This window comes from Cryptomeria japonica, chromosome 9 (genome assembly GCF_030272615.1).
Source record: "Cryptomeria japonica chromosome 9, Sugi_1.0, whole genome shotgun sequence".
NCBI lineage: Eukaryota > Viridiplantae > Streptophyta > Pinopsida > Cupressales > Cupressaceae > Cryptomeria > Cryptomeria japonica.
In genome coordinates this window covers 674,318,407-674,340,845 of record NC_081413.1, presented here as the reverse complement: position 1 = coordinate 674,340,845, position 22,439 = coordinate 674,318,407, and the positions used below count along the sequence as shown (strand labels likewise).

Sequence of the window (22,439 nt, the reverse complement as noted above, 5' to 3'; positions counted from 1 at the left end):
TGTGTTCATTATCCTTTGATTTTTCCTCTCTTGGGGGCTAAATTATTGCAATAATGTGCTTTTCTTTTTGGGTGTATCCTACCTTAAAGTAATTGCTCCTAGCAAGGCGTGTGCAAACGCTTTAATGTGGGGGCATACACTCCACTCATGATTCTCTCTTGATACTTAAACTTACGTAGCGAACTTTGTCTTTGCTTTATAATTTTTGGTATTTTTTAATTTTCATGACTCATAGTAAGCGAACCTTATTAGTTTTAGTCATGGTTATCTCTTTCTCTCTCATGATCTTCCCTTTTACCTTATCATTGAAGTCATAAGATCCTAAAGTCCATTGGGGGCTTAATGTATCTTGCCTCTTTGACATGGTGAAAGTCTCTCGATATGAACTCCTTATACTTTACCACGAGTATTTTCATAATCTAATACTCTCGCTAAAGTGGGGGCTAAATGCAGCGTCCTAAAATTGTACCCCTTGCAATTTTTTATCACATTTGGGTCTTTGCCTCAGTGTTTGCTCCCCTTTTCCTGATGGAAGACCTGATTATGCTCATGCATGTCATAAACACCATCTAGCTCAAAGACGCACCTCATTGCTACCTTGATCTTGCCCCAAAATAGGGTAGGACCATGGCATGGTGCCCTGGTCCTCCCTAACGAGGACCTATTTTGGACCCCCTGACCTATCTCAAATTTGAGCAGGAAAAACCCCTCCATGTCAGCTCATGTCAATATATTAATTAGTTTTCCCTACGAACAAGTATATAAGAGAGATTTACCCTCTCATTTGATTATCACAAGAACACACAAGAGGTCTTCAAGCATCTAAGAGATCAAGCATTCAAGAGAAATTGAGCATTTCCAGCCTTCCTTCAAGCTTTGGAGCAACAACAGAGTCAAGATTTCAAGTGTTGAAGAGGATAATGAAGGAACAACAATAGAGTCAAGATTTCAAGCGTTGAAGAGGATATCATCATCCTAATTCTGTGTGGAGGCGAGCAAAATTTCACAGGGAGGTATAAGCATTTCATTTTCAATCAATTCAACATGCCTTCAAAGAGGAGGATTTCTACTTTTAGTCATTTCTATTACATTATTTCAACCACTTGGTTAATTCCAAAACTGGGGTTCGACCTAAAGGCAAACCCCTATCCCCAACACATTTCGCTTTCCTTTTGTGTGTAGAAAACAAGTGCGCAATTGTAACTCTCTAGATTAGCTTCAGATATAAAGATGGAAAAACCTTTTTCGGCGATCGAAAATTTCAAAGGACCAAGAGGAGGGCATCCTGGTCCCTGCACTCGGTCCCTGCTACTTTTCGCAGTTCTCGCATAGCAGTTCCGAATCATCTCATACCTCTTAGATCCAAGTGCACGATGAAATCCCAAATTTACAACTCACTTCTTTCTCAAATTTATCCTCGTCTCCAACACTTGGTCTTGATTCAACTAGTCTACTTACAAAAGAGGGTCAAACACATTCTATTTCAATTAATCTACTTAGTATTCAATCCTAATCTGATTAGTGACTAAATCTAGTGGATTTACCCCCCCAACCCACTCTTTTGAATGTAAAGACATCTCCCCATTCAAGCAAAAATAGGTGATTTGGTGTTTTCTCCTTCTATGTTGCAAATTGCCAAGTCACCTAATTTTCCCCTTTACACTTAATATAAATACAATGGTCTTCCTTACTCCTCTTATAACCCAATTCAATACAAACATATCAAATATTTGTTACTACATCTTAGGTGACTGTTTCAAACTATACAAAGATATCTTTAACTCGTAAACCAATTGTGTTTTTCCTTTCACAACAAAACCATTAGGTTGTCGCATATGAATCTCCTCCTCAAGATTCCCAAGCAAGAAAGTAGTTTTAACATCCATTACTCTATTTTGAAATCACAAGTAGTGTGCAGGTAGTATCAATAGAAAATGTGAATATAATAGAAGCCAATTTTGCAACGAGAGAAAAATTCACCAAAATCAATTCCCTCTCTTTGGGAGTAGCCCTTGGCCACCATTTTCACCTTGTATCACTCTAACTGTCCATTTGTTCCAAACTTTTTTTTAATACCCACTTGCATCCAATGGACTCCCTTCCTTTGGGAAAACTTACAAGATCCCAAGTGTCACAACTATCTAAGGCCATCATCTCCTCTTACATGGCCTGCATCCAAGACTCACTTTCATTTGAAGAGAGAGACTCCCTGAAGGATCTAGGTTAATTTTTAGTACTTAACAAAGAAACTATACAACAAAAATCTAGTGGGTTGTACCTATCAATTGGATTCTATTGCCTTTTGGATCTCCTTAAGGTAGGAGTAATGGGAACAACTTGTTCATTTTCCTATGTATGCTCATCTTACACATCATCTGAACTCTCTAAACCCTTTTCTCCTTCCCCATCCTCGGATCCATCTATATGTTCTTCCACATGTGCATCTTCTTGCTTCTCAATCCTTGTTTCAAAGTGCATTGTCTTTGTCTTCTCCTTTGGTTGTTCTTCACTCGAGTAAGCTCTAAACTCCCTTAAAATAACATCTCTAGAAGGAATCATTTTTTGGGTTAGAGGATTCTAAATCTTATAACCTTCTACATTCTCACCATAACCAATGAAGATCCGTCTATGAGCTTTTGGATTCAGTTTAGATCACTTTTCTTGAGGTACAATAACAAAAGCCTCACAACCAAAGACCCTTAAGTGTGCAACCAATAGATTTCTACTTGTCCACACTTCACAAAGAGTTTTCTCAATACGAGTGGAACAAGGAGATCTATTGATCAAATAACAAGCAGTACCAACAACTTCTACCCAAAATCATCTATCAGGCTTAACATCACTCGACATGCTCATAGGTCTTTCCATTATGGTTCAGTTCATTCTTTCTTCTATCCCTTTTTGTTGGGGAGTGTAAGAAGTAGTCTTATGTCGAACAATACACGCATTCTTGTAGAAGTCATCAAATCCCTTGAACAATATTCACCTACATTGTCAGTCCTTAACACTTTAATCTTATTATTTGATTACTTTTCCACCAAGTCCTTGAATTCCTTAAAATTAGTGAAAACTTCAGGTTTAGAATGCATAAAATAAATCCAAGTGTTTCTTGAGATAATCATGAATGAAGGAAACATAACACCAAGATTTACCCAAAGAAAGAACATCCACTAGACTGCACATATTCAAACTAATAATCTCTAATGATCTCTCTGCCTTATAGATTCCGTTGGGAAATGATGATCTATTCTATTTACCAAACACAATGCTTAGAAAAATCATGTTTGCCAACAAAATAATTTAAAAGACCGCAAACCAACTTTTTTTTTAGAATGGTCCTAAGACCTTTTTCACCAATGTGACCCAATCTATAGTGCTACATTATACATGTATTTTCATTTCTAGTTACATTGGTAGAGTTGCAATAAGTAGAGGCATTACGCCTAAACAAAGTTCCTATTCAAGATCTTTTAGCTATAATCAAACTCCCTCTTACCAACCTGTAACTAGACTTGTCAAATGTCACGTGTACTTTAGAATCATTCAACTTGGATACAAAAATAAGTTTTCTTACAAGTCATGTAACATGCAAAACATTATCAATGGTTTTTTCTCTTCCATCATTAAAACATAGTTTTACCTTTCTTTTACCAACAACCTCCTTCGTACTCTTGTCATCGAGGAAAACATCTCCTCCACCACATGCTTTGTAAGAGGAAAATCACTCCTTGTGAGAAGTCACGTGGTAGGAGGCATCTGAATCAACAAGCCAAACATCGTCACTAATAGTGTTAGTAGAAATAAACAAAGCATCAAAATCATCATTAGAGGACTTTTTCGTAGAGGAATCAATGTTCTTTTTCTTAACTCTAGATTCCTTCTTCACATGCCTTCTTTTCCCACAATTCCAACACTTTGCTCTTTCTCAGGGTCTTTGATTGTCCTTTAGACTTGTCCCTCTTTTTATTCCCTTTAGGTCCTTTTTCTTTAGACCTTCCTCACACATGTAAGGCATCTTGGGAGCCAACATTCATATAATTTCTTCTCATCTCCTCTAAAAGAAGTATGACAATCAATTTGTCCATATTTGGTTCTATACTACCATTGTGAATATCAACAATCAGATTTTTCCAAGATTCACACAAAGAGCAAAGGAGTAAGATACATTTATCTTCATCGTCTAATTTAACATCTATTGCTGCAAGCTGACTTATAATCAAATTTAAAGTATTCGAATGCTCTGTAATAGATTTAACTTCTTTCATTTTTCAAAGAATATAACCTTCTTTTGAGATACAACTTATTGGACGAACTTTTAGATTGATAAATGTCACCAATCCTCTTCCACAACTTGTATGTGGTGTCTTATGGAGAGACATTCGAGAGAATAGAATTGGAATGACACAACTAAATATTTCCTCGTACCTTCAATGTAGACTCCTCTGGTTTCTTTTCATGTGAAACTGACAACCAGTGATCTCTTTCTTTCAAAAGATCTTCCATCTTCGGTTTCCACATCTTGTAACCAGTGACATTGAATTTTTCAATATTTGTGCAAGAAGTATAAGCCATGGCTTTCAATCCTCTTCTAAAATATACAAAACCATGCATAAAAATATCTCATTGCAGCAAAAAACCTTCAAAACTTAAAGAGAGAGGCGTCCCCCTCTCAACACAACCATTACCTCTAATACCAAATGTTGACAAACAAGGTGAAGAAAGCTTGCAATATTAACTTTCTCATGTGATTACAAAACTGAAACTGAATCTAAAATGAACATGTGATTGCACCATTCAACATAAATATAAAAATAACCACACCAAAAGAGACACTAGATTTATGTGGAGAAACACTTTAAGGGAAAAACTCCACCAGAAAATGAGGGCAAGTGTATTATTATTCTTCAAAAGAGAGAATACCACAATAATACACTTATCCAAATAATCTCATAACTACTTATAAACAATGACCAACTAATGATTAAACAACCATGCCTTGGCTCCGATTTATAGCCAAATGGAAGATGAAAAACCACAACTATTTTCCAAAAACAAGGGGCCAAAACCACTTGCAAAAACCCATACTTCGGATAATGATTAGCCAATAGACATAATAAAAAAATAAATAACTCTTCAAGTGACTCCTCATGGGTGCCAAACCTAAAGCCACTTAGTCTTTACACATTCCAAGTGCTCTGAAGCTTGCAATGACCGTTTAAAACCCCAAATGGACACCTTTTCTCCTCCCAAACTTGATCTCCTTATGCATGACCCTTCATGTCTCATTTTGGACATGGGAAGAAGTGTTTATCCATTTTGTTTTATATTTATTACCTCTATATGTTCACCTATTGAAAATGCAATTACAAATAGCCACAAAGTACAAATATTGAATATTTTTCTCACATGTCCTAGGGAACACTTTCCAAAGAACGTGGAGACATATGGATGGCTTAAGATTGCAAGGTTAATGTCACATTATCCTAATAGTAGCATTTATTTATAACATTTTGATATCTCAAACCAAAAAGGATTGTCGCGTTGTTATTTGTCTTTGACAATAATGATGAAATCATTAATATAGATGGATGACAATGAAGGAATAAAATTTGTTCTGATAGCTTGATCAACAAGGGATGTAGCCTCTCATTCATTACTTGTATAGCATTTGGTAGTGCTCTCATTACCTAAATTATTTACATAAAACTAAATTCAATCATATGTCTAATCAAGGGGGTGCTTCTAGATTTAGTTATTTGTAAACATGTTACATCCCACCGATGATGACGAGGTGATGTATCTTGCAAGTGAGTTTGGAGTGAAACTAGATGTGTAACATTGAACATAAGTGGATTCTTGCAAGCTTTTTGACAAAATGCCTAATTAGTTACGGTAGGGATAAATGAGGAGTTATGGGAGCCAAAATGTCCAATATTATATGAGTTTTCACTCGCTAACAAAAGATTAGTGCTAAGAGGCTATTTTGTTTAGGCACCAAATAAAAGTCAAGGTGGAAAACACATTTTTATATAGGGGTTAAAACTTGCATGTGAGTACACATAAAACCTTGAGTAATTCAATTCACTTTGTCATAAGGTGGTAAAATACAAGAGGTTTAAATGAGCTATGGCATATCCTTTATGCCTAACTCGATTGTTGATTAGAGGCTCAACTCGTTCCATTGATTTCTCTTGTAATCATTCTAAGTTCTCCCCCTTCTAGTATATTATAATTTTTGGGTCTAATTGAGGTTTTAGTATATTCACCACTTTTACCATTCAACAAAACTGTTTTCTCATTTGAGATTACAAATATATTGCTCAAGAAGAGATGAATGTTCTTCACATGACATATTAGGCAAATGATAACACAATAGTTAATTAAGGGCCTTGATACATCGTTCACAAGATACATAAAGGTGGTTGTATTGTTGCATAATTAAAATGAAAGGACCAACTAGTCATAGAGACCTTATCATATCTTGAAAGTTGTCTTCCACATGTCCCCTTGATCGAGCCTTATTTGGTGGTTCCAAAATCAAGGTCTAACTTTATGGAATATTTGACATGCAACAATTGATATATACGATCATCAATGCGGGGAAACAATGCTAAGTTTTTATTGCTATCTTATTCAATTTTTATTATCAATGCACATCTACCATGTCCCCCTTTTTTTTTAAGGCATTGTGACTATTAGAGTTTCATGTGGAGAGTTACCACTAGGTTTTGATTACCCCCTTCTCTTAAGTTTTATGAACTACTCTTTGACGTCTTGTCCTTAGATCACACTCTCCATGCAACCCCAATTTTGGTAAACAAATATTTAAGCATTTTATCTCATATTTTATGTCTCCCTTTGCATGCAGCCTCTTCTATTTTACAAATAACTCTTAAAATATAATCACCTAGTTAGTCTCACCCTTACACTCATGGATATTATACCATCTATGTAACTCTTTCAATCCAACTTTTTTTATCCCTTACGTCTTAACATTGGCAAAGAAAAGTTACCAAATGTGTTGACTAAATGTGTGATATTTGGAGCACTAACCATGGTGATTTAAATCTCATTCTCTATTACATTTAATGTATGTGCTCATCAACCCCACTAATGACCAATCAATATTGTTTAGGCCTCATCTACTATGCAACATCTAGGAGACACAAGTACTGTCTACTAAATATTACTCTACATATTTTTAATGGAACTGCATCTATTAGCATTTAATTGTTGTATTTTAAACCAATAGAAAACTTGAGTCTATGGTGGTTCTTTAGTGTGATGTCCACTACATCTTTATTTGATTTAATGGTTGATGCAATTTTCATTACCATTTTATTTTTAGACTAAATTCAATAAGATTTTGGAATCAAGAACACATTGCATCTTCTTCACTCCTTTGCTAATCACCTTTATATCTTCAACACAGTGCCATCACATGTGATCACATCCTTTTTATTACGATCTTATCCTTTGTCCGTGAACATATATTATATAATTATGATTTCATCCTCACACTCTATACTTTTTGCTTACAAATAATTTTATATAATTATTCGTGACTATTTAATTAAAATCTAATAAATACATTGACATCTAATATAATTATGAATTGAGAGGTAAGTAAATATTTTAATGAGAAAATAATAATCAATAAATTTCTAGGTTTTATAATTATCTGCACACATTACAATCTTAACTAATCCATCAACTTTACACAAGGCAAAAATAAAAGATGATGTAAAATAGCCTATAAAGTATGCACATTAAATAAATAATACCTTATATAACTATGAATGATGTAAAATAGCCTATAAAGTTCAAACATCTTTTTTTATTGAACAAAACTGAATAATAATAAAAAAAACAAATAGCAGTAAATTTTTTTTTTTTTTTGGGAATAATATGCTAATGCATTTGTTTGAATACTAACGTTCAAATCTACTTTTGATTCAAGGGTAAAAGCGGTCTAGACGCGAAGCAATCATTTCCCGCTTCTTTTATTTAAATTTGAACTTTTAAACACTGATTGGTTGAACCGTTTGTCCACGGATCGGAGTGAAATCCATCTGAACCGTTGGTCCTAATAAAATCGGACGGGTCACGAAGGCCCTCGGACATATAATGCAGAGGCTCTATATAAGTACCAGAAATCAGTCTTAAAGTACATTGTAGCGAGTCTGTGCTTGAAAAATTCAAAATTCATTTCAAGTTTTTCTGGCAATTCAGCTCAAGTGATCAATAATGGAGTCAGGAGGTGCCAAGGCCGGAAAGGGAGGAAGAAAGGGCGGAGCAAAGAAGAAGAGCGTCTCTAAATCGGTGAAGGCAGGCCTTCAGTTTCCTGTCGGCAGAGTATCCAGATATCTGAAAAAGGGTAGATATGCTAAAAGAGTTGGATCTGGTGCCCCTATTTACATTGCTGCTGTAATGGAGTACTTGGCGGCTGAGGTGTTGGAGCTTGCTGGAAATGCCGCCAGGGACAACAAGAAGAACAGAATCATTCCAAGGCATATCCTTTTGGCTGTCAGGAATGACGAGGAATTGGGAAAATTGTTGGGCGGTGTTACCATTGCTCATGGTGGTGTTTTGCCTAACATACACCAGGTGCTTTTACCTAAGAAGTCCTCTGCATCCTCAGAAAAGGAGCCTAAGTCTCCCAAGAAGGCAAAAGCCTAGATCTGTGCAGGAGGGCTATGGGTTTTTACCAGTTGGTGCTTATTTCAAACGGTGTTTTATAACACCACTTTTGTAAAGGTGCTTGTCTTCCCTCTTTGAATCTGCTGTTCTTGCATATTTTGGGTGATTGATGGCTGCGGTATTGTGTGTTTTCAAATTTATAGCAAATTTTGTTGTTGGAGCTTAAAAATGGCCTGTTACTATGTCATCAAGTAAAGCAAAATACACCTATGCAGAGTCGTTCTTTACCAAGTCGTAGGTTATCAGATAACACGAACTTGAAATACCCTCTGAAAACAGTTGATATCTCGGGACTTGACAAAAGTAATAGAAGTTGAGATCCGGTCTTGTGTGTTTCCCAAATATTTTCGTAAATACGCCCATGCATAGCCACCCTTTAAGAAGTTACGGTTTATCAAATAACACGAAGTTAGAGCGGTACACACGAAATGCATAGGCTGTGCTAACATTCATCTTACAATGCTTGCGAAATGTTAAAAAAGGTGAAATTTGCGAGTACCCTAATCCGGGTTTGTCAGATTGCTTTTAAATTTTGGGAGAAAGTTTCAAGGTTTACGAAATGCAATTGAAGTGTGAGAACCAATCACCACAAATGTATGAGATCGAGATTCTTACATTATGGCTTAAAGAGCACGCACTAAGTTTGACTGTTTGTGTGTGCCTTTTTTCTGTTTTCTGTTTGGTTTGTCAATGGTGTCATGCATGCTCTGTCAAGTAATTTTAAAATTTGGCCATGTAAATTTTTAATATTATCAATGTTTTGGATTAAATTTTATGATTCATCATGAATTTCAGGTGCAGGTGTTTCTTGAGAGAAGATGAAAATTGGTGAATGAAATTATGAGAGTGAGGGTAATTTGCTCATATTTATAAACCAACAAAACCTAGGGGTCAAACCAAATAAATAGTGTTGTATTGGTGGTAACTAATGTTGAGTGATTTTTGGAAATAGCAAAATTTATATGTGATCTTAGAAAATATGGTAATTTATTTTTATTTTTATTTTGACATGATATATAATCTGTATATAAATTTGTAATTCAAATATACAACATAAAAATAATTAGAATTGATTCTATGAAGATGTAATTTTTGTTAATATATAAAATGTGAAAAAACAAATTAATCTGTATATTGATTAATTACAGATTAATTTGTGTATGAAGATGATTCAAAGAACTCAATTGCACAATAATTTTTTTTAAAACAAAAAGTGGTGAGCACTTTAAAAAAAAAAGTTAGGATAGGTAGGCTGGGAGGATTAGTGGTCAGTGGGGCAAGGGGCCCGTAATCCTTCCATTGTAAGGAGCTCAAATGTACAATATTATTATTTGATTTAATTTGTGTTATGGTAAAGAAATTTTATTTTTTTATAAGATTAATAATTGAATAATTTTTTAATTTTTTAATAAATCATGTAAGAAGTTATTAAAATTTCAAACATAACAATAATATAATATTTATATTATAAATTATATATATTTATGACCCATAATTTTATATTTTTAAATAATCAAGAAAATACAATAAGAAATAAAATAATTATAATAATTGTAATACAAATACATTAATATGTTATTAGTGAATATTTATAATACAAATACATGTATACTAATTATCTCAACATTTAATTTGGCTAAGTATAATATTCTATTGACTTAGAGAGAGATGTAAATGCATAGATTTGATGTTCTATTATGAATATTAATAGGGTTTGCTTACATATAAGAGTAGACAACACAACTAATTTCTCAACTGTTGCTGTGCGTTGATGAGATAAAATACTGATTTGTCTATATAAATACAATCATAAGAAATACGATCAAATAAAAGCAAATCAAGAAGGGATGCAAAGCATGTTGAAAATATATATATACTTTCAGGATGGTAAGCACTTTTTTACAATCCTTTAAAATCTCACAATTATGGCCTCAACAAAAATTTAGGTTATTGAAAGAATTTTTTGTAGCCCAACTAAGAAGATTTGGAAAGTTCTCACATAGTTTAATGTGTTATTCAGGTTCTAAACCCTTCGGAAAAAAAAAACAATGACTTCAAGTTTTGGGTTAATTTTAGTTTCCTTCGGCATCTCTCTGCTTAATCTTTGCAGTGCTTTATTTTGCCTCTGATGTTGATATTGACATCATTGTTTTCTTGATTGATTTGGAATTATGTTGATGCAACCTTCATTGAGTCATTACATTATAGGCCAAATTCAGTTTGGAAGCATTCATTGGTAGGTGTAAGGTCACCGTCCACACCAAAATCGGAGCTTAGGAATAGGGCATGGACATCCATTGATCATAAAACATTTAAGAATTTTGTTAGATGTTGTAATTGCTACTGCCCTCTTAGACGTGTATGCAAACATGGAAGCATAGATAGACACGAGAACTGTTTGACAAAATGCTGTGAAGAAATGTCGTTTCACGGATGCAATGACTGCAGGATTCGCACAAAGTGAATCTGTTGATTAAACAAGCACATGGTATTGGCACGTGCAAAGACAATTCCGCATTACGCGATGAAAGAGGAATGAAAGGAAACGCACAAGAGGAATGAGAATCGATGGAAAGTGTGATAAATGATACAACGACAGCCAGATTTCATAGCAAATATGCAGGTCAATTAAAAAATATGAATCAATGAGACAGACGCGATCACCACACATATGAAAGACAGCCGCATCAAGTGAACATTCACAAAATAATTTCTTATAATTCGATCCAGCTTCTACACTTTAACAAGTGACGAATTCGTTTGCAAATGGGTTTGTTAAGGTTGTGGACAAAATAACATCGGTCTAGAATGTGAATCGCCATAGACGAGCAAATTGTAAATTACTATTTAAGGTTTATCGATGGAGCAGATTTGGGAGGGTCTGTGTAGGTGTGAGTTACAGCCAAAGTGAAGACTAATTGTGTGAGGAGAAGGAGATTAGTGAAGGCTGCGTAGAGTAGAGTGGATACAACATTTGTGTATAGAAGATAGTGACGGAGCTAAGAGTTCATAGAATGGTCAATTTGAATATGAGTTATTAATACATGTAATTATGAGTTTGCAGCTTTGATAAATGAATTTAATGTTGTAGAGAAGTCTCTATTGTGTTTTGGTAATTGCGTTTTGTGTTTGTGGTTGCAGAGTAGAGGAGAGTAGTTATTTTCTTTTGCATCAGATGGTTTCAGAGTTTGTTGTCTTGAGCGTGTAGAGGATACACTAGGACCTGTGGAAGTGTGAAGCGGTTGTGAAGAAGCTCGTGTGGGCTGTTGCAGATGGAAGAAAGAAGTCTTAATTAGCGAGAGCTTGAAGCCGTAATTGAAAGAGTGATAGAAAGAGTGATGAGATGCCGCCTCGAAGAGGAATGATCAAAATAGAGAACGTGCTAGAGCAATTTTGAGAAATGATATCAGAAATGAGGTGAGATTGGTTGCAGAAAATGAAAGAGAACATGTGAGTGATGAAGGAGGTGAATTGGAAGAACAAGAAATAGAAGAACAATCTATAGATCCTAGAGAAGAAAGATTTTTGAGGGTTCTTTCGAGAATCACAAAAACTAACAAATTTGAAGTGGCAAGCAAGCTTTTCTGGAACATTGAATCTAGATGACTTGATTGATTGGATAGGGGAGCTAGAAGAATACTTTGAAGTGGAGGAAATCACAGATCCGCAAAAGGGTAAAGTTAGTTCAAGCAAAGTTGAAAGGGCATGCTGCATTATGGTGGAAGGAGTTGCAGAAAGAGCAGGTAATGAATGAAGACCCCAGGATAACAAGATGGAATCAAATGATTACCAGATTCAAGGATGAGGAAAAGTTAATGAGAAGGCAAATAAACAATTCCAAAAGTCATGAAAGGTTTGAGAAAGGACAAGCGAGCAGCAACAAAGGAAAGCAGATTGAAGAAGAATCCAAGCCCAAATGGAGCAAGGAAGTGGGCCAAAGCATAAAGGAAAAGGAGCTCTCATCAAGAGGACGTGGTAGTAGCAGCAGAGGGTTCCAAGGTAAATGCTTCCAGTGCAGAGAAGATGGTCATCATGCTTTTGACTGTCCTCAAATGCAAGAAGGTACCAAGAAGAGTGTAGCCAGAAATCACTTGGGGTAAGAGGATGAAGAAAGTGATGCATCAGCGAAAGGTGAAGATCCCAAAGTTGGTGAATCTTTCATGATGAGGAGAGTGTTGGTGAATCCGAAGCCAACTAAGGAGGAACCATCCTAAAGGAGCCTCTTTCGAACTGTGTGCAAGGTGGGAGGTAAGTGTTGCAAAGTTCTAATAGATAGTGGTAGTACGGATAACTTAGTTTCAGAGGAGATGGTAAACAAATTAGGTTTGAAAGGTGTAAGCATCCTAGTTCGTAGAAAGTTTCATGGATACAAGAGGGACATGAGATGACTTTGCATGAGCAATGTGTGGTTAGTTTTCAAATTGGTTCTTATAAAGATGAGGTGTTATGTGATGTGATGTCTATGAGTGCTTGTCATGTGTCGTTGGATAGGCCATGGCAATTTGATAGGAAGGTCATTCATGATGGTTGTAAGAATGTGTACATCATCCAAAAAGATGGTCAAAAGTATAAATTGAATCCTCTAAAGGAGAAGGAGAAGCAAGCTAAAGAATTAAGTTCCATAGTTTGTTGTAATGCTAGAAATCAATGAATAGAGAAAGAGGAGAAGATTGAACACAACAATCTGTGAACAATCAAAGGGCAGATTTCAAGGGGAAAAGGTGGTTTGGATTTCAATTTATTGCAACTGTGCAGTAAAGGGAGAGAGAACAACAGTCCAAAATAATGTGGAGGTTAGAGATGTGAACATGTGGTGGGAAGTAGCTCAGAGATACGAAACAACACCAATAGAAGCAATTGGTGTGTTGAGGTAGCACAAAATAGTGGAAGCGGGAAGGCTCCTGTAGGCAAGGAGCAGAAGTGGATCAGTAATAAATATGGGATCACAGTGCCATGCATCTTCCAATGTTCCTGAGTTCCCAACTCAAGGAACATTTCATTTACCCGACATGTCTGGTGCAGGAGCACTCGGGCTGACAAGCAATCGGCACCAACCAAAAAAAAAAAAAGACTTCTTCAAGTTTTGGTTTAATTTTAGTTTCCTCTGGCATCCCTTTGCTTTATCTTTGCAGTGCTTTATTTTCCTCTGATGTTGATATTGACATCGTTATTTTCTTGAGCGATTTGGAACTATGTTGAGGCAACCTTCACTGAGTGATTACGTTATAGGCCAAATTCAGTTTGGAAGCATTCATTGGCAGGTGTAAGGTGACTGCCTACACCGAAATCGAAGCTTAGGAACAGGGCATGTATATCCATCGATCATAGAACATTTAAGATTTTTGTCAGATGTTGCAATTGCTACTGCCCTCTTAGACATGTATTCAAACGTGGAAGCATAGATAGACATGAGAACTGTTTGACAAAATGCTTTGAAGAAATGTCGTTTCACGGATGCAATGGCTGCAGGATTCGCACAAAGTGAATCTGTTGAAAGGGCTTTAGATACTTACAAGCAAATGGTATTGGGACATGCAAAGACAATCCCTTACAATTCCACATTATGCGATGAAAGAGGAATGAAATGAAACGCACAAGAGGAACGGGAATCGATGGATAGTGTGATAAATAATATAACGACAACCAGATTTCATAGAAACAAAAAAAAAATGAATCAAAGAGAAATAGACGGAGTCAACACACATATAAAGGACATAGCCGCATTAAGTGAACATTCACAAAATAATTTCTTATATTTCAATCCAACTTCTACACTTTAACAATTGATGAATTCATTTGCAAATGGATTTATTAAGGTTGTGGACAAAATAACATCGGTTTAGAATGTGAATCGCCATAGACGAGCAGATTGTAAATTGTTATTAAGGGGGCATTGATGGAGCAGATTTGGGAGGGGCTGTGTAGGTGCGAGTTGCAGCTAGAGTGAAGACTAATTGTGTGAGGGAAAGGAGATTAGTGAAGGCTGCGTAGAGTAGAGGAGACAGAATTTGTGTATGGAAGATAGTTACAGAGCTAAGAGGCCATAGAATGGTCATATGAGTTATTAATGTATGTAATCATGAGTTTGTAGCTTTGATAAATGAATTAAATGTTGTAGAGAGTCTCTGTTGTGTTTTGGTATTTATGTTTTGTGTTTGTGGTTGCAGAGTAGAGGAGAGTAGTTCCTTTCTCTTGCATCATGTCAAGATGATCTTCTTATTAATTAAGCAATATATGCTTTGAATTATATCCTTACATTGATTCATTTATCTTGATTTCAACATCACTTTTGAAATACATTTAATGTTGAGTGACTTCTGGATTTGATTGTGTGTAAGTTTTTAATCATCAACGTTTCAGATCACATTCTGTGATCCATCATCAAGATGAATGAGAGTTCAAGGAACATATAATGTTTTATAGTAATAAATATCAAATTTATTATTCACATTTATCCTTTGAGTTATATGCCCTTTCATTGATTCATCTTTCTTTATTTCAGCATCATTTCTAAAAAGTATTTGATAAATTTAGATAATACATATTATATTTTTTTAGATGTATTTGTCATTCTAAATACTTGGGTACCTTACATTTGTGTTATTTAAGGATTTTGGATTTTTCTAAAAAATCTCCTCAAAGACAAGCTCGCTACATAAGATAGGACTTTGTAGAAGAAATTTCATCTTATATCTTACATCTTCCACATTTTTTACGAGGACAATATCTTGAGAGAGTTGTCCTCAATTATAAGGTCTCCAAATACCCTTTTTAAAAATATCAAATTTGGTCTCGACTTTTCATTTAAGTTTGATTGCTAAATAAGTATTCAAATGTTGCTAATATAAAATCATAACCAGCAATCACCTATACACCTAATTTCGTAAATGTGTTGAGTAAATTTACAATAAGAGAAAAAACATGGGTAAAGTAAAAAAGGTTATTAACTTATTACATAAAACAATAGATTTTTTGTTTCAAAATGTACTTAGTACCAAAAAAGTAATGCAAACTAGATGCTTTATCAAATTCTTGTAACTCTATAGGTAAAAATCAAAACTATTTACTTGTTATGTCATAGTGGATTGTGATAAATACATTGTGATTTGCCTTGAATGTGTATTCATGGATATATTATTTTTATATATTATGTTTTAGTATTGTGCTTATTATTCAATGGAAATCACATGATCCTTAAGGTTTAAACCTTACAAGCAAGTATCAAAACCTATTATGAACATCACACCTAATTTTTAACAATTTCTGGATTTCAACTCTTTGGAAAGAAAATTCATTAACAACTATTCTACCTATGATTCCACTCCATATTTAGAACACATCTAAGATGGCTTAAATATTTTGTACTTAAATAAATGTATAAAATTAAGAATCTTCAAAAAAAAAAAAATAGTAAAGTTTGTTTTTGATTAAAAAATATGCAAAACAAGGGCGTTGAACCGAATACAACAACCCTAAGGTGGCAAGAGAGACAAAAAATAGGGGTGAGATCCTTGAACAAAGCAAGGTTGGACAGGCCAAGAGAAAACCTTGTCAAACCAGCAACAACCTAAAACCTAAATCAAGGAAGGGGAGAAACACCTGAGCCTTGACAAGGAGGGGTTTGGGGGAGGGGGGAAGACTTCCTCTTCCACCTATGACAAACTACAATCCAGGCAATACTACCATTAGGACCATCAAAAGAATTCCATTAGTAGTGGTACCAGACTGATACTACAAAATAGCAGTAGGGTGTTGCAACATAACAACATCAGGAATAGATTCAATAGAAGTAAATTAGAGCTGCAAAATAGAAGCAACAAGAGTGGGATCATCAGGTATGGAAGAAGCCACAACAATGGCAGCAAGAGGGTTGATAACAACTTCAACAACAATAAGAGGCACAACTTCATCCCAGGAGGAGACATCATCCTCCCAAGAGGAGCCAATAAAATCAGAATCAGAAGCATTAATAGTCAAGTGATCAGTAGTAGCATCCTTCCACCAAGTTGCAACACCTTTGTGATGTGGCAGAGAGTAATCCGGAGCTAAATGACCGTTTTAAAACATTTTTGGTAGCAAAAGGGGAGGCTCTCATAATCAAACGGTTGAGTGGACGACCTATCCACGACCATAAGAACCATATCCCCAGGAAGAGGTGAAGATATGCCAATATCGATTAAGACGCGGGAAAAGGTAGAGTGACCATGGAAAACGTGGCATTATCAACCTTGGAGAAACAACCAATAGAGCTACCAATGGCCTCATAGAAATAATGTTCATATAAATGAAGGGAAATATTAGGAATGCGAACTCAAATCAGATGCACATTAAGTGGTTCAGTAAGGGAGTTAAAGGAAATTGTCCATGGCTTAACAGAGAAAGTGATCACCCCAAGCCCACAACTTGCCCAAAACGAAGTCACGATCAAAAGAAGAAGAAAAAGCCTTTAGCACAAGGGAAAAGTTCAATGCTATGAGCAACCAAAGGCTTCCAGGAGTCACTCACCTAGTGATGGAGGTCTGGGAGTGAAGGCCAAAACTAGCAAATTTGCACACCAATGCACAATGTTGGTAGAAACCAATATTATCCACAACATCCTATCCACAAACCACCACATGTGAGGACTTGGCACAGGGAAAAGGACATGTCCCCTTGGGGGAAGAGTTGCAGATCTAGCCACACGAGAGTCGTGTTTACTAGCAAAAAAAGAATATTTGGATAGGACCTTAGCACCCACAACTGGGGCACCATCAACAGTAGTAGAGATAAAGGCAACACCACCAGACAAAGTGTCCACAACACCAACACCCATAGGAAAGGCACACGTAGGAGGGGTGGAGGGCATGACCCATCCATAACAACAGCAACAACATCCGCAACACCTAGGGTAGAAGAAGTGACAACAATGCCTACAGAAGCACCTGCATGAGGAGGAGGGGACCTGAACCACCTAACACAGATGGAAAGGCCCTAAGAGGAGTGGTGGAGGTAGACATACAAGAAGCGACATTCAAAATCGCACAGGCGAGAGAATTGTTAGCCATCATGTTTTGATCTATGAAAAATGTGTTTATCATTAAAGTTTGTTTATTTGAAGTAAGATATCGAGATTTAATGTTGGCCCAAACCAAGTAGGGCTACAACTAGGGAGCCTCCTCCCTAACCAACAAGGCACTACAATGCAAGACCCGTTGATAGGTCAACAATCACATATTGATTTTTACCTCGCCCTAATAATGTGAGCATAAAGACATATTGAAGGTTCCTTCTTTCTTCACTCTCATGTCTCTCTTCCTCTTCACCTATGTCCATCCTTTCTCCTGTCTATTTTCTTCTAGCAACACCAACTTGGTTTCTTTCACAATAGTCTTCCCCCTCTCATTCGTACTCTCTAAACAATCTTGTTTTTCATTTTTCTCCATCCCATCGCAACACCCATCCTTTGAACTATTTTTTGCCCTCACTTTCAAATTATTGCCTTTACCTACCATGTCAACACTACTAACAATATTAACGCTGTCAATAGACAATGTACCTAAGTCTCCCAAGGTATTGGAAAATGAAGGGTCTTTACATTATGTTGAGAGATCTTTGTTCTACCAGTCATGGACGACGTCCTTCTGATTTGAAACTTTTGGGGATTCACTTTGGTCCCCATTTCCTACCTAATAATGCCTATTGAAAATATTCTTCTACCACATTCCCTGTTTGTTTGATATTTTCTTTTCACAATTTGCAACACTATGTCTCATTTGAAAACATCAACAACATTTAAAAGGATACCCTCATAATCTACCAGTTGCAGCCATCTTCTATCTCCAAATTTGAAAAGTAAATCGGTAGGGAAACCTTTCTTCAAATCCATCTCTACCAAAATACAGGCATAAGTCATATGTTGAAACACTAAGGAGGCCTCATCCGCCCCCCAAAATTTTCCAAAAAAAAAACTCCAATAACTTCAAAACAAGATTCAAACTAGAATTGCAAAGGAAGGTATGCAAGTCTTACCCATGTTGGGATTTTGTCAAAGGACTTTGTGGTAGGGTTGAAAGTTGGGTACCATGGTTTTAGTAGAAGCATATGCTTGTCCTCCCAACTCCATTAATTCTCACAAAGATTATTATTCATGTCTTGTTCATAATCAAAGACTACCACAAAATAACCCTACACTCCAGGAAAAGTCTGGACATCCCCCTCCATAATGGGTTTCCAAAACAGTGACCCACTCACGAACTTCGCCCAGATTTGGCTAGAAACCCTTTAATCTTTTAATCAAACCCAACTTAGAGAAGTGTTTCTCATTTTATTTTACTTTGCTTACTATTTCTGCTCCTAGGCAAATCGTCGACCTATCTGTAGCTAGTTCACCTAGATTATTACCTATTAACACCCCATCTCTCTTGTGGCCCTCGATCCACCCTTCTTTAATGCTATCCTTTCCAACTTTCCTTTTATCCTCTGCACAACACACACACAACTATTTTTTTATTTCACCTATTTCGATCGTGCAATGTGCCTTTCGATCCCACCCCTGTCATTGTTGTTGTTGCACCTAGCAACATGCACCTTATCTGCCCATTTAGTTTGCCCCCTGCATAACCCACTGTAATGTGGTGAAAATTAGGAATTAGGGTTTCAACAAGTAAAACCACTAACTAGCCCAATTAACCAAATTACATTGAAAGAAGGGGGTAAATCCTAGCCACAATTTGATTAAGAAAAGGGATAAGAATGTTGATAAGATTTACCCAATTGTGTGTGTGGTGTGAGTCTCCTTTCTAAGTTGAATTGTAATCTAAATTCATGAAATTAAGGTAAAATGAGGGATTATTTAAGTAATATGACATAAACAGTAAGCTACAGATGTCCCACAAAGTCACAAACTTGGATTTGGACAAAATGAATTGTTTAAAACATGTGCTCTAAAATTCGGCCTAATTTTTTGGGACCACGGAGCACATATCTGCCCTCGTCCTTCGAAATTTTTGTTGTCGAAAGTTGACTTGTTCATCACTGTTGAGTCTGTTGAACTTCTCGAGTACAACTCTGCACCTATTTCCTACACACAAAAATAAAGGGAAATATGTTGGGAATAAGGTTTTGCCTTAGGTCAAACCCTGGTTTTGGAATTAATCATTATTGAAATAATGTAAATACTAAAATAAATATTAAGGAGATACACCTCAAATTTGCAATTGTTGATGATGATGCAATGCTATTTGAATGTAATCACAAATGTTGAATGTAATGGCATGACAAATATATGAACATGAAAAACCTTGATCACACACACATGCTTGCATGAACATTGATGTAACTTTGCTCCACAATGCTTGGATGATGAATATGTAACCTTGAATCTCCAAAGATGCTTGATAATGAATGCTTCATGTATGCGTGAATACTAAAGTATATCAAAATTATTTAATATATTATCTTTATATAAGGTTCCCTAGGTAAATTACCAATTAGGCCGACCTCTAAGGGTCATGTGTAACCCAATGGATCAAATCTTGTTGGGGGAGATATAACACCTACCCCATTTCAAATTGGGGCCCCTTTGAGAGGGACCATGGCATTTTGGGGTGGCCTGGTCCAAACCAGGGTGCTCCATGCCCTGTTCCTTCTACAAAGAGGACCAAAGCAAGCAACCAAGGGGAAGGGTATTATCACACCCCATTTGTGCCCTAACTATGTTTATGATTCTTTCATATTATGCACATGTCATTTTGGATATTGAATGAGTAGATTGAGATGCATATGTTAGGTTAAATTATATACATGTTATGGATGAATGTCATTAATACATGATTTTTGGCTAACTATCTGTGTTTGGTAGTGGATGCAAGACCATTGTCCTTCGAGAAGGAGGGAAAGCATCATCATGTATGGGATGCTAAAGAGATATAAATCACAATGTCATCTGAACCTAGTAGGTTATGACCTAGTAAGGTAAATCAAGGGATTTTACCTAGTCTTGTGTGAGCCAGTCTAAGCCAGTAAGGTCAACCTAATAGACGAGTAGGTTTGGTCTTTTTCGTCTTTAATCACCTTGGTATTAACCTCTTAAATTAAAAAAAAAAATGCTTATTGCGGATAATGGAACTAAGAACAAAGTATAAGAGCATATGTTCTTCATTTAAAAATATTTAATTATGAAACGCAAATATAATATATGTGTGTGTGTGTGTGTGTGTGTGTGTATCAGAACAAAGTATAAGAGCATATGTTCTTCATTTTAAAATATTTAATTATGAAACACAAATATAATATATATATATGTGTGTGTGTGTGTGTGTGTGGTGTGTCTGTGTGTGTATATGTATGTATGTATATATATATGTTCTTCATTTAAAAATATTTAATTATGAAACGCAAATATAATATATATATATGTGTGTGTGTGTGTGTGTGTGTGTGTGTGTGTGTGTGTGTGTGTGTGTGTGTGTGTGTATTCAGAACAAAGTATAAGAGCATATGTTCTTCATTTAAAAATATTTAATTATGAAACACAAATATAATATATATGTGTGTGTGTGTTTGTGTGTCTGTGTGTGTGTGTGTATATATATATATATATATCTCTGTGTGTGTGTGTGTGTGTGTGTAAACATATACATATACGTATACGTATATATATATATATATATATATATATATATATATATATATATATATATATATATTACATATAATGTATGCATGCATGTATAGTTGGGAATATAAAATACGTAGATAAGTAGGTGTGTATTTTTACACACATATTTACCTACCTATTAGTGAAACCCAACATAAATTCATATATATAATGCAAAGTGAATATCAAGTGGGCCATGCTAAGTATTAGCAACGCATGCCTATGGAAGGAATAAATTGAATGGAATTAGTTGGTATTATACCAATGTTAAGTTGTGGAAAATAATTGAAATGTTTTGGAAATCGATATCATATGATATCGCAAGATTAGGTTAATGAAATTATTTTTGATCAATGCGGTAGATATTTAGAAGGCATTGGATGCCATTCTTCTTTTTCCTCGTGAAGATGATGATACAGAGTTCCAACCCCCTAGTTCATCTTAAAGATCTCATACTCTTTTTCTCTGATCTTGTCTTTAGTTGTCCTCCTTGCTTCAAGCTCTTGACTCATCCTGATGGTTAGGGATTCCAACTCTCTCCTCAGGTTTGCCATCTCATCATTCAGTTTTTCAACTTCAATAACCAATGCATCCATGTTTGCTTCATCAGAAGAATTGCTTTCAATAAACTCCATCAGTTGTTCTACAAGCTCTCTTCTCTTAGCAAGTGAGACTTTATATTTGCCTTTCAATGTATCTAGGGCTTCCTCAGCTTCTACAAGCTGGTTAGACATCTCTCTATAACTCATATCCCCATGTCTGCCTTAGGGATCTTTCCCAAGCGGTTAATCCTCAAGGGAATTAGGCTCTGATACCAATTGATAAACTTATAAGGCATTGAGAAGGGGGGGCGGGGGTGAATTAGTGCAAGCAAAAACAACAACACAAATCTGATCACCACTTTAAATAGCTTAAAGCTTAATAAGCATAAAAGAAATATCACCACATAAGCTAATACCCAATATATCAAGCTCCACATAACACAAAGATTATACGTGGAAGCCCAAAAGGGAAAAACTATGGTGGGAATTAGTACCCACAAGATTCACTATCTGCAGAATAGAAATCTTTGACCGGTTAGGAGCGGACCCTGTTAGGAGTC

At 35.7% G+C, this 22,439-nt stretch overlaps 1 protein-coding gene across 1 annotated transcript; it reads left to right on the top strand.

The window, feature by feature from the left end:
• Window positions 1-8,160: 8,160 nt before the first annotated feature.
• Window positions 8,161-8,806, top strand: LOC131054161 (histone H2A). Its single transcript, XM_057988625.2, has one exon. The coding sequence runs from the start codon at window positions 8,248-8,250 to the stop codon at window positions 8,677-8,679; it is 432 nt and encodes a 143-aa protein (XP_057844608.1). The 5' UTR covers window positions 8,161-8,247; the 3' UTR covers window positions 8,680-8,806.
• The last annotated feature ends 13,633 nt before the right edge of the window (window positions 8,807-22,439 follow it).

Coding starts and splice junctions, on each gene's coding strand:
- LOC131054161 (XM_057988625.2), top strand. CDS start 8,248: ATGGAGTCAGGAGGTGCCAAGGCCGGAAAGGGAGGAAGAAAGGGCGGA.